Here is a 12,620-nt window from a genome sequence, read left to right on the forward strand (position 1 = left end):
TAGTCGGGGTACTTTATCATGTTATATCATAGACCACAGACAACGTGTTTTGTTTTTAGGTCATGATGGCTGCCATTTCAGAAATGTTGTACAGTAGCCAGAGGGCCAGGCACTAAGCTTAGCTTCACACTATTCAGATTATGATCCTATTAGATCATGTTGTGGCCCTTTTGTTCAGGTGTGCATGTGTTACACCTGTTATATTCTCTGTGGCAGTAAAGCGACAAAATGTAAAATTGATGGCTATCAGTGATGTCAGAGCGGAAGAGAGAGACCAGGAAGAGAGAGCCAGTCTTCAGAGGGCTGGTGTCTCTGACGGACTCAGTCATGGCTCCTCTGCTCTTCCTCCTCCACGTCTTCTTCATTACTCTGCCAGGTAAGACAAAAATATCGATCGTAATGCAATATTCATAAGTTCATTAGTAATAATTATAAAAAGAAGCATCCAGTTGATAAATATATCAGGTTTTATTTTCTTAGAAAAATGTTAGAATATCAGCCGATGTATGTTTCTTTTAATTGCTTTTCCTTGTTGTGGGGCATCATTAAAAGTACATTGACTCTTATTTCGTGATCATTTTTATTAGTGATACTATTTTGGTATAAGTTGCTCTGTTCCATACATGTCAACTTGGCCACATTGGAATTGGTGTGATGGATGATTAAATGAAAACCTGTACAATTTGGTGATAACAGTGAGCCATCAAAGAAGGGCAGGGTCTTCTTACGCACAGTGGGGCACTGATGTGAAACTGATATATTCTAATGCCTAGAGGAGTGGAGGGCAATGGTAATACTTGCCAAACAGGGGTGGAAGGGTGTCTGACAGTGATGCTTGACCTTCCCCATGTTGTCATTTTGTCTTCGACATTTTCATAGAACTACTGTACGGGTCCCAGTTCCCTGGATTCCTTTTAATCAGAGCTAGATAAGATTTTAACAACTCGGAGCTATTAGTTAAGTTCTCCCCAAACGAGCTTGATGGGCCGAATGGTCTCCTCTCGTTTGTAAATTTCTTATGTTCTTATGAGTCTTCTGGGAAAAACCGTCAGACTTGTCACCTGTGGTGTTCAATGTGTGCTGATTGTCTGCAGGAAGTATGTGAGTACTTAGTAACTGGTATATAAGCCAGAGCAACTAAAAACGCAGTTATTAAATACTTTTAAGTTTAAACTTAGTGATTTAAATCAAATTAGTTTTTTTCTGCAAACTTGAATTTACTCACATGTTGAATTGCATCATTTATTGCATTGAAAATAACAATGTCTCATTGTGTGAAAGGAGGTTTACATGGATGCTGTGGAAATGCTGCGTAAATCAAACACAGTCTAAGAAATAAGTTCTGCCAGTGACTGTATAGACAGTGAGTTGCTAAGTCACCATTTCCATGATGTCCCTGCAGGTGGTGACAGTGACAGTGTGAGGACATTCGGGTATTTAACTGGACAGAGTGGAGAATCTCTCACCATCCCATGTTTCTATGATCGGAAGTATAAAGACCATGTAAAATACTGGTGTAGAGGGTCATTATGGTCCTCCTGTAAAACCATGGCACGCACAGACTCACCAGAGGGCTCCAGAAAAGTGTCAATCACTGATAAACCCGCCCAGTTAGTTTTCAATGTGATCATGTGGAACCTGAGGACACGTAACACTGGTATCTACTGGTGTGCTGTAGAGATTGGTGGAATTGGTGAGATGGACGACTTCCAGTCTCTGTTGATAGAGGTTAAAGGTAAGATGCAACGACTTTCACAAATTTGAATGCCAGTATCAGTGCAGTATTTGCATACTGATTTCACACAATGCCCATATACTGATTTTTGATTAAAATAAATTTGCAGTGCCTGATTTTTTTTCCTGTTCACACAGATGCTCGGAGTGTGAGGACTGTGAGCTGGGAATCTGCAGAGAGAGGAGGATCTGTCACCATCCCATGTTACTATGATCAGAAGTATAAAGACCATGTGAAGTACTGGTGTAAAGGGCGTGACTGGAACTCCTGCTCCACATTGGCACGTTCTGACTCCAATCAGACAGCAGGGAAAGTGTCAGTCAGTGATGACCCCACCCACCTGGTCTTTAATGTGACCATGAGGAACCTGCAGGAAACGGACTCTGACACTTACTGGTGTGCTGTGGATATTCACAGGGCAGCAGATGATGGTGTTTATCTACAGCTGATTGTGATGGAAGGTGAATTATACGTCTATACAGTATGTCTAAATATTCTGTATACTCCGTTTGGCCAAGAATAAAAAATGACCCACCTTCACCACAGTCCTATGATACAGCCTCTTGACTGAATTTTAATAATTACACCAGTTTTGCATGAAGAAGCAATCTATCTATCTATCATGCTCTCTGACTGAAGAAATATTAAGATACTATTGAATCAGGTCATTTATTATGTAAGGAATAATTGACGACGGGCCATTGAATTATTAGAAAATAATGCACACCCGAGGTGGTAATGCGGCCACGACGCGAAGCGAAGCATCGATCAGATGATATATTTCAAGGGATTCGTCCGGTTTTTCTACTTAAATCGCTATTGTGAGTAGGATTATTTCTTCCGCATCTCATCCAACGACTCTTTTGCTAGTTCCAAAACGTCATTTTAAAGCTGGCAATGGAGGCTTGAGCCGTTGATAGCAGACTAATGCAGTTAATAATGAAGTTATTAGAAAGAGAGCGAGAGAGACAGAGACACAGAGAAAGAGAAACAGAGAGAGAGAGCTTGTATGAATTAGGCTACCTCTGTGTGTCCCTCAACAGTGTTCTGAAGCACCGTCTCTAAACTGTAAGTCTGCTTTAAGATGCAGCGCTGTTATTACCTCGCTAGTGAGAAATGTCATGTGTAGCCTTTAAGTTGCTACACTAGGCTAACTAATACTGCTGCAGCCCAGTTGTTGAAAGTTTCATATTCACCGTAAATATTAAAATTTACTTTCGGAAAATCGTCTGTCATGTTGTTGTTTTTGTTAGTCCTGTGTGCTGTATAGGTACTGTATGCTAATTTCCGTTATTACAGTTAACTATGCGAAGTGATATAGAACTGTAATGCGGTCAAGAGAGCTGCCTGGAACTACGTTCGCCGTGCGTTTATCTGAAAATAATTGCACACCTCAGAACGTTCGTCAGTCAATCAGATTCAAGCATTCAACGGTCCCGTAGTATAAGGTAGTATAGTGGTTGGCACTGTTGTCTCACTCTTCTGGGACTGGGGTTGGTATCTCCACCATGGTTCTTGTGTGTGGAATTTGTTTGGTCTTCCTGTGTCATTGTGGGCTTCCCTACCGGAGCGTTGGTTTCCACCCCAGTCCAAAAACAAGATGAATCGGAGTTACCAAACTTTGAGTGTGCCCTGTGACGGGTTGGCGCCCCGTCCTGGGTTGTACCCTGTGACGTGTTGGCGCCCCGTCCTGGGTGGTACCCTGTGACGTGTTGGCGCCCCATCCTGGGTTGTCCCCTGTGACGGGTTGGCGCCCCGTCCTGGGTTGTCCCCTGTGACGGGTTGGCGCCCCGTCCTGGGTTGTACCCTGTGACGGGTTGACGTCCCGTCCTGGGTTGTACCCTGTGACGGGTTGACGTCCCATCCTGGGTTGTACCCTGTGACGGGTTGGCGTCCCATCCTGGGTTGTGCCCTGTGACGGGTTAGCGCCCCATCCTGGGTTGTGCCCTGTGACGGGTTGGCGCCCCATCCTGGGTTGTGCCCTGTGACGGGTTGGCACCCCGTCCTGGGTTGTGCCCTGTGACGGGTTGGCGTCCCATCCTGGGTTGTGCCCTGTGATGGGTTGGCGCCCCATCCTGGGTTGTGCCCTGTGACGGGTTAGCGCCCCATCCTGGGTTGTGCCCTGTGACGGGTTGGCGCCCCGTCCTGGGTTGTGCCCTGTGACGGGTTGGCGTCCCATCCTGGGTTGTGCCCTGTGATGGGTTGGCGCCCAGTACTGGGTTGTGCCCTGTGACGGGTTGGCGCCCCTTCCTGGGTTGTCCCCTGTGACGGGTTGGCGCCCCGTCCTGGGTTGTCCCCTGTGACAGGTTGGCGCCCCGTCCTGGGTTGTGCCCTGTGACGGGTTGGCGCCCCGTCCTGGGTTGTCCCCTGTGACGGGTTGGCGCCCCGTCCTGGGTTGTCCCCTGTGACGGGTTGGCGCCCCCATCCTGGGTTGTCCCTCTGCCTTGTGCCCATAGGCTCCAGACCCCGCATGACCTTGAATAGGACAAGCAGTTACAGAGGATGGATGGATGTTTATTATGCTTTTACAGGTGTTGTAAATAATTTCTTAGTGGCTTAATTTGTCTTAAATGACAATTAATTTGGCTTAAATGAATTTCTATGTCAGAAATTACCCAAAGGTGTACCCTTTTTGGCCTATATTTTCAGTATTTTTTAACTTGTTGTATATTCATCTTTATTAAACTATTTAACAATATTGTGTAACTATGATTTTCAAGTTGTTTCAAAAAGGTTTTACTGCTGTCTTGACCTGGTCCTCCACAGCAATGGGAGTTTCACCCAAACAGGGAGAGCCGACTACAGCTTTACAGCAGACAGAAACTTTTACTTCATCTACACAGCAGAGAGACAATTTAACTTCAGCGACAAAACACCCAACAGGATGGGCTGTGACCACATGTCCCTCTGGTGTCTTGACTTCCAACAATAATGAGAATCTGAACACCACACAGTCACCAAGGTAAACTGACATTTCTCTTGTAATTTCTCTGTTAATTTTTCAGTCTTGTGATTACGATCTTGTGATTTCTTTGCATCATCCCTAATATTCCTTAAACCCATTTTTTTCTCTGCAAACTCAATTTAAAAATGTGCATTCAAGATTCAAAGTTAGATAAGAAAAACCTGCAATGGATCCTGCATGAAACCCCCTGCATGTCTTAAACCTTCACTTTCCTTCTCTTCTCCTTCTCCAGTCAGGTGATCCTTCTGTTGACACCGGTGTTGCTCCTTTTCCTCTTAGCCACTGTCATGATCATCTGGATTCTGCGAAGAAGAACCAGTGAGAAAAAACAACAGATAAATGTTTACCCGGAATTTGAACGACATTATTTGATTATTGATGTTATTTTCTTTTTAATTCATAATTTGATTAATCATATAACACTTTTAATTATTAAAGCTTGTATTGATCAACACAGATATGAATGAAGCTCAGCTTTACCATCATGTCTCTGCAGAAACACTGATCAGTAACAGAAACACACCCAGCCGCCCTGTGAGTATGCATTTCTACGTCTGCATCTGTGTTTGTTGCACATTGCCAGTTTGGCTGAGACAGAGCTGAGTCAGTTTATAATGGATGAAATTTACTGTATTACTGTAGCTAATGCAGATATATGGGGTTGTTTTACCTTGGCAGACCACAAAGTCTGGAGATGAGCTGGTCTACGGCACCGTGGTCTTTATGAAACCATCAGCACAAATTGTGAGTTGAGTATAATGTTTCCCTTTAGTTAAATGTAATGATTTCTGATTACCTCAGTTATGTAGGCAGGATAAATACTAACATGTGACACATTCTGAAACCGGATTGTATGGGGAACATTACATGGTTACAGTATCCATTTACAGTGTGTGTCCTCTCTGAAATTATACAGTGTAACAGTAATGGTACATTATTACTGTATCCATTCACAATATGTGTCCTCCCTGAAATTATACAGTGTAACAGTAATGGTACATTATTACTGTATCCATTCACAATATGTGTCCTCCCTGAAATTATACAGTGTAACAGTAATGGTACATTATTACTGTATCCATTCACAATATGTGTCCTCCCTGAAATTATACAGTGTAACAGTAATGGTACATTATTACACTATCCATTTAGAGTGTGTGTCTTCCCTGTAATTGTACAGTGTAACAGTAATGGTACATGATTATAGTATCCATTCACAATGTCTGTCCTCCCTGTAATTTTACAGTGTAACAGTAATGGTACATTATTATAGAGTCCATTTACAATGTTTGTTCCCTCTCTAGCCCTCTGTAGACCCACGAGACGAAGTGACATACAGCTCAGTAATCTACAGGAAAGACAGGGTATGATTCCCCTGTATAACAGTAGCTAATATGACTTCACAAACCCAGACACAACTATTAGGATATAAATAAAATAATTTACCAACTCTGAAACAAAGACAGATGGATTGCCTGTTAAATGGAGTTCACAAAGTTACCTGTAAAATCCCCTTTCAGAGACCATGATGTGTCATAATAACTGTGTTTTCTCCCCTCAGAATGTCCCCCCCTTTGACGTGACCTCTGCTGCTGTGGTGTCGAAGAAGGATCGGATCTCTTGAAGTCCTTCTTTAAGTCTGTGTGCTGCCTGCGATGCCCTCAGAAAATGGAAGTGTATCTGAAGGAGACGCCATTTGTAGTTATTTGTGTTGGCCTGTTAAATATCATGCCCCCCCCCCCCCCCCCCGCACGAAAAACAGAGTAAGATAATTATTGAAATGAGTCATTTTGTTAGACCACTTCCTGTTTCTTTGTCTTGTTGAGTAACAATACAGAAAAACAAAATAACATTACCGGTGTGACCCACATAATGCATGTTGAATTGTTTTCAGCTATTAGTTAAGTTCTCCCCATATGAGCTTGATGGGCCGAATGGCCTCCTCTCGTTTGTAAATTTCTTTTGATGATGATGATGATGAGAACCCTTTATTGCTGTTGCAATACACCATGTCACTAGTCACAAGTACCAGCGAAAAAACTGATCAACCCAACCATACATATACACAAATATCACAGTAGGGGGTAGACAGGTCGAGAGACAGGGGCAAACAGAGAGAAGAAAAGAAACAGAATAACATGAGGAGAGAGGAGGAGAATAAAAAAACAGCCCCCAGACTGTACTCCAGTGGGGAGGACATTGTAGGAACCGAAAAACACACCTCAGCAACATAAGCACATGGTCACTACACCTTATAACATAAAATGACACGACTTGCAACAGGTGAGGGAAATGGGGATGTGGAGGTAGTCCAGCAGAGACAGACAGCCATCCGGTCCTGCAGCCAAGGTAGGTGCTGGTCACAGACCCGCCTGTTCATGCTGGGGGTACGAAGCGGCGAAGGCGTGGGATGGGGGGAGGGTGCAGTGAGTCCTTGGGATCGGGGGAAAGGAATGCAAGAGAGTCTCACTGCCTTGTTCTTCTGGGGGAGTTATTAGTTTAGCAGCAGCCTTGGCCGAGGCCAGTGCTGATTGGGGGAAGCCAAAACCTGGTAGGATAGGGTTGTTTGGGTTTCCGGGCGAGAAGCTGTAATTTCCAGCTCCCCTAATGTCCACGCTTTTGAGCGGCTGTCACCGTTTTCTTCAATCTTTGATAAACTAGGGCAATGCCTAATCCAATCAGCATAATACCTGTAATCATGATTCCGAATAGGTAGATGTCTTCAATGTCCTCCACGGAAAGAGCTGCCAGGCACACGACCCTCCACTTCCCCCATCCATCCATTGTGTAGCCAGCTGCGTACGTTCCTGCCGGACAGTCGGGTTCCCCCGAACCTAGGCTTCTCGTCGAGAAGATGGTGTCAATTGCGTTCTTATGTTCTTATGTTCAATGTTCTTATGTTGCTTATACTACCATATGTTGTGCTCTGGTGCTGATTGACCAGCATCATTAATGAAATATTGCTGGTGGACCAGCTTCATGTGCTGGTAGATCAGCACGTCTGTGCTGGTCCACCAGCTACACCAGCACCCAACTAGGACTAATCAGCATAGACTAGCATTGAACTCGTGCTGGTCTAAGCTATTTTTTCCAGCAGAGAGAGATTTCTCTCTCTTTAGTTACTTCATTGTGCTTCATTGTCCTGTCTTTATTGCTTGTGCTGTGACTTCTCTGATGATGTAGAGGGAGACAGAGTGACATATTTGTGTTTAACTGTGGCCCAGCCTGGAAATGCTGCCAATGTAAACACCCTGCTGCTTATAATACGCTTATTTCACTGAATTATGTCACTGAAATTAAAAACACACTTTAAATCAGGAATTATTTTAATGATTAAGGAATATTAGGGATGATGCAAACAAATCACAAGATCATAATCACAAGACTGAAAAATTAACAAAGAGAAAATACATACAGTACAGTAATAGCCAATCATAATATGAAGGAGAATGTTGGAGGGAGAGGGGATCAATATGAATGTGATTCATTATGTGGAATTTCAGAGGGCTGACGAAATTAAAAAAAAACAAGCATACAGTACAAAACTATAGAACGTATTTCTGTTGCGATCAAACACAGCATTACTCTCCATTGTAGAAAAAAAACTGCAAAGGTTACAACAGTTTCCTTCTGCTTTCTTCCGTTCATCTGCTCAGTAAGATAATGTACTGGCGGGCAGGCCGAGGCATCGCAGCAGAGAGCAGACGAGGAGAGACAGTTTTACACAAAACTGCTCTTTAATCACAGTCCTTAAAATTGCTGCATGATGAGCAGCAACGAGTCTTTGACAAGGAAATCTTAGGGAAACGCAGGGAGGTCCCATGATAGAGGGGAAGCCTCACGCATGGTAGGTCGCTACAAAATATTAGAGCACGTGAGGATTACACATATAACACTGGTATGGGTACATGCAACTATCAGGAGCACAAGTATTTATACTAAACACAGACAGCTGTTTATAATGAGACATGCACGGGGGCAATATGAATGGCTCCCATGCATGGTGGGATATGCTAATCCTGCTAGTGCTTCAATATACTGTAATAAAAACGTCCTGCAGAGCTCAGTGTGCTTGGTTATTTAACCACTTAAAACACCACATTGTATGTGTCGTAAGTAACAACTTGTAGGTACCGATGTTAGGCTACGTTAATATCATCAAACTACCTGTTTGGCCTTTTGTGATCATGCAAGATTCTGCACTATATTTACACACTTGGATTTACTTTGGAATATTAAACTATCAGCAAAGTCTGTAATAGTGTAATTAGTACCAGTGTAATGTTTTATATGGTAACCCCATAAAGAGGCAGCTCACCCCAAAACTTTAAAAGGGCTTTAGTATTATCAATCCATCTCAGTTGTTCTGCTGGGAGTTGATCTTCTCTTGAATTGTTATGGTGAGATGTGGCACAGGTTGGAGAAAAGTGGCATTCTCCGGGGCAGCTCCGAGACAAAGGGGTGAGAGATACTCCACTCTGCAGTTAAATACCTGAATGTCCTCACACTGTCACCACCTGCAGGGACATCATGGAAATGATGCACTTAGCAGCTCACTGTCTACACAGTCACTGGCAGAAATTATTTCTGATTTACCCAGCATTCCCAAAGCATCCACGTAAACCTCCTTTCACCCAATGAGACATTGTTATTTTCAATGCAATAAATGATGCAATTCAGCACGTGAGTAAATTCAAGTTTGCAGGAAAAAACTAATTTAATCTAAATGACTAATTTCAAAGTTCAAGTTTTGTCATGTATATCATTTGCTAAGTATTCACATACTTCCTGTAGACAAGCAGTCACAGGTGTCAAGTCTGACGGTTTGCCCACAAGGCTGGCAGTCTTATGTTGCCATGGCAATGAGATGAAAATCTCGTGGTTTGTCATTTGGCCAAACCAAACAAAGACGACATGGGCGAATTCAAGCTTCACTGTCAAGTTTTACCATTGCCACCCACTCCTCTGGGCATCAAAATATATCAGTTTCACATCAGTGTCCCGCTGTATGTAAGCAGATGGCTCAGTGTTATCATCAAATCGTGCTTTTTTTTTTATCTCCCATCTCACTGTGTTCAAAGCAAGCAGTTTGACAAGTATCAAGAAATAACAGCCAGCGACATGGAATAATAAATGATGCCCAACATTAAGACCAAGTAATTAAATATAACATCCATATGTTGCTGGATGAGTATTTAGGTTGCTGCCCCTTTAATTCACGCAGTAACAAAGTGACATGGATGTGGGTTTTCTATATAGGTCAGTAGTAATGGGTTGGGGGAACCTGACGCTGAGAGCCTGGTCCACTTCCGGTTACCCGACTTCTGCTTTCTGTCACAGGTACAGTATGGGGTGGCTTGTCCACAGTCTGTTGCTGCTGTTTTGTGTCTGACTCAGTGGTTGCGCTGATCACTTTTGACTTCCACCCGCGTCCTTTGGATCCCCTGTTGGAAGCAACTGTTTCATGGTCTGCGACTGGAACTGCAAGTGCAGGGTGGTGTCTAGCCGGTTGGCAGGGGGCACCATAAATGTCACTGGTTTAGCTGCTGCGACTTGGCCTGCTCTGCTGCCGCCCTGCTTGCTCTGCAGCTCCTGCTCTGCCTTTTGTCTTTTATACCCTGCTTTTCCATGCTCTGCCTTCTCTTGTTTGTTTTGTTGTGTTTTTTTTGCTAAGAGTCTAAAGAGGGCTGGGGAGTGTGCTGATTCGCCAAAGCTGGTGGTGTCTCCTACAATTGTGTGCAATTTCAATGGTATCAAATCAGACCCGCCACAACCTGAACGTTGAATTTATTTACCATAATTTTAATGTGTTAAGCTGCATTGTTAACACATTCACCTGTCCTATTCCAGAGGTCTTTACCAGAAGCAAGGCAGGGAATAACCCAGGATAGGGTGCAAACCCATTGCAGGACACACATGATATTTAACCCTACAGACAATGTGGTAACTCCAATCCACCTCAGCATGTTTTTGGACTGTCGGGGGGTAAAAAAAAGAACCTGGAGGAAACCCCACAGGGAGAACATTCAAACTCCACACACATCGAACCAGAGCAGAGACTCAAACCCGGGTCCCAGAGATGTAAAGCAGCCTTTCTAACCAATGCGCCACTCCCAACATAAAACGTATTCAAATATTTCATAGCAGTGAATTGTTTTTTTAAGAAAATTTCCCATCAGTCTAAAAATATAAACTGCTATAGTTCAGTTTTATGACCCTTTCTAGCTAAATCATGAACATTATGTAATGGTAAATAGTTCTGTTTTACTTGGCAATGTAATGAAGAAGACGTGGAGGAGGAAGAGGAGAGGAGCCATGACTGAGTCTGTCAGAGACCCCAGCCCTCTGAAGACTGGCTCTCTCTTCCTGGTCTGCTCTGATACCACTGATATCCTTTCATGTCTCTGTTCCTAGAATCAAAAGGTGAAATACATTTGCACAGTAACATATAGCAACTACACAGACACTGTGTGATTACACGTCTCTGTGGGGTCTATAGAACCTCTATAGAGGGTCACTGTGTACCTGACCAGAAAAGGGGGGGGGGGGGGTGACGCTGACTGACTGGTTATGGTCTGGCCCTCTGAATGTGGCATCTGTAGTTGATTGTGAACTATGTGGTGTCACACTGCTCCACTCGCAGAAAGCCCGTGCAAACAGTGAAGGCGCTGTAGTTTGTCTGTGGGTGGAGCCATCAACCTCTCTTGTGGGTGGAGACTCAAGGTGCTGGAGTGAGAGCTGGAGAGCAGTGAAGCCCAGAGGTGCGTTCAGTGGTGGATGTGAGTTTGAACTGAACCAGAGATTAAGGAGGAGAGGATGAATCCAGACAGGAAGAGGAAAAAAAACAACAACTGACAGCTACTGAAGAGGATTCAATGCAGTGGTGGAGGATTTAGAGGAGATAATACCACAGGGGATCACCACAGGGTGAAAAGAGGACAAAACGAGAGGATCGCCAGTGTTGCTTGGGATACCAGTACTGGAAAGGTACCGTGGTACCACATTTTTGAAAGCTGTTCAGTATTACATTTCTTTAGTACCAGTGTTGTGATTTAAGTGGTGATCCTATTAACTAATGACATGTTCACGTGGCATGCATTCACTTATTTTTGCAGAAGATGGAAGCAGATTCATCAAATTTGTAGAGCCAAATTAGACAGATAAAAATACTCTAATGGAGAAAAGGCCCCACATGTCTATACAATATGGCAAACATGCATGCAGTTGTAAAGGTGATGTAGCAGCCTGTGAATATGAATTTGAATACCTTATGAAAAAAGATTGCTGTTGGTGTCAGATCAGTGCCACCTCTAATTTTTGTAGATCAGCACATGGTGGTCAAAAATGATCAAAGATTGTTTTGAGATAAATTAATTTAGAAAAGGCTGAGTGCTCATGTGAGAGATTATTTCCAGCAGAACAGAGAACCTGGAGACGAGCTAATCTACAGCACCATTGTCTTTAAGAAATCATCAGTAAAATTGTTTAGTACTAAAGTTTAGTGAAATGTTTCCTTATAGTTAAATCAAATGATTTTTGATTACCTCAGTCATGTAAGTGGTATTAACATTGAACAAGTGACACATTCTGTAACCAGATTGTAGGGGAAACATATGATTTTAGTATCCATCCACAGGGTGTGTCCTCTCTGAAATTATACAGTGTAACAGAAATTGCGCATGATTTCAGTATCGATTTACAGTGTGTCCTCTCTGGAATTATACTTAAATGGTTAAAGTGCTACATGTGAATACAGTTAAAGTTTTATGTTCTGTCATAATTTATAATGATAAGTAAAGTACTGTTGGAAAATACTGTTGGTATCAATCTAAATTGTTCAATTGGCACATTGAAATGTTATTTGTAATGGACATTGTGTCCAATATTGGTGCTACAAAGAATGTCTCTAAGTTCTAGCCA

The 12,620-nt window shown here is 43.0% G+C and overlaps 1 protein-coding gene and 1 long non-coding RNA gene across 7 annotated transcripts in view; both read left to right on the forward strand.

Moving 5' to 3' along the window:
* The first annotated feature begins 252 nt into the window (after positions 1 to 252).
* LOC125739856 (CMRF35-like molecule 8) lies at positions 253 to 6,397 on the forward strand. The gene is made up of 9 exons (XM_049010374.1): positions 253 to 376; positions 1,403 to 1,735; positions 1,873 to 2,196; positions 4,502 to 4,697; positions 4,933 to 5,018; positions 5,197 to 5,234; positions 5,379 to 5,444; positions 6,005 to 6,064; positions 6,262 to 6,397. Exons 1-9 carry the CDS (start codon positions 253 to 255, stop codon positions 6,322 to 6,324), a joined length of 1,290 nt encoding a protein of 429 aa, XP_048866331.1. The 3' UTR covers positions 6,325 to 6,397.
* A 5,049-nt stretch (positions 6,398 to 11,446) lies between these two features.
* Positions 11,447 to 12,620, forward strand: part of LOC125739935 (uncharacterized) — a 148,532-nt gene continuing 147,358 nt past the window's right edge. For all 6 annotated transcript variants that reach the window (XR_007397389.1, XR_007397391.1, XR_007397390.1 and 3 more), the window contains exon 1: positions 11,447 to 11,687. This is a non-coding gene — a long non-coding RNA (uncharacterized LOC125739935). The remainder of the gene's footprint in view (positions 11,688 to 12,620) is intronic.

This window comes from Brienomyrus brachyistius, chromosome 4 (genome assembly GCF_023856365.1).
Source record: "Brienomyrus brachyistius isolate T26 chromosome 4, BBRACH_0.4, whole genome shotgun sequence".
In the NCBI taxonomy this organism is placed as follows: Eukaryota; Metazoa; Chordata; class Actinopteri; order Osteoglossiformes; family Mormyridae; genus Brienomyrus; species Brienomyrus brachyistius.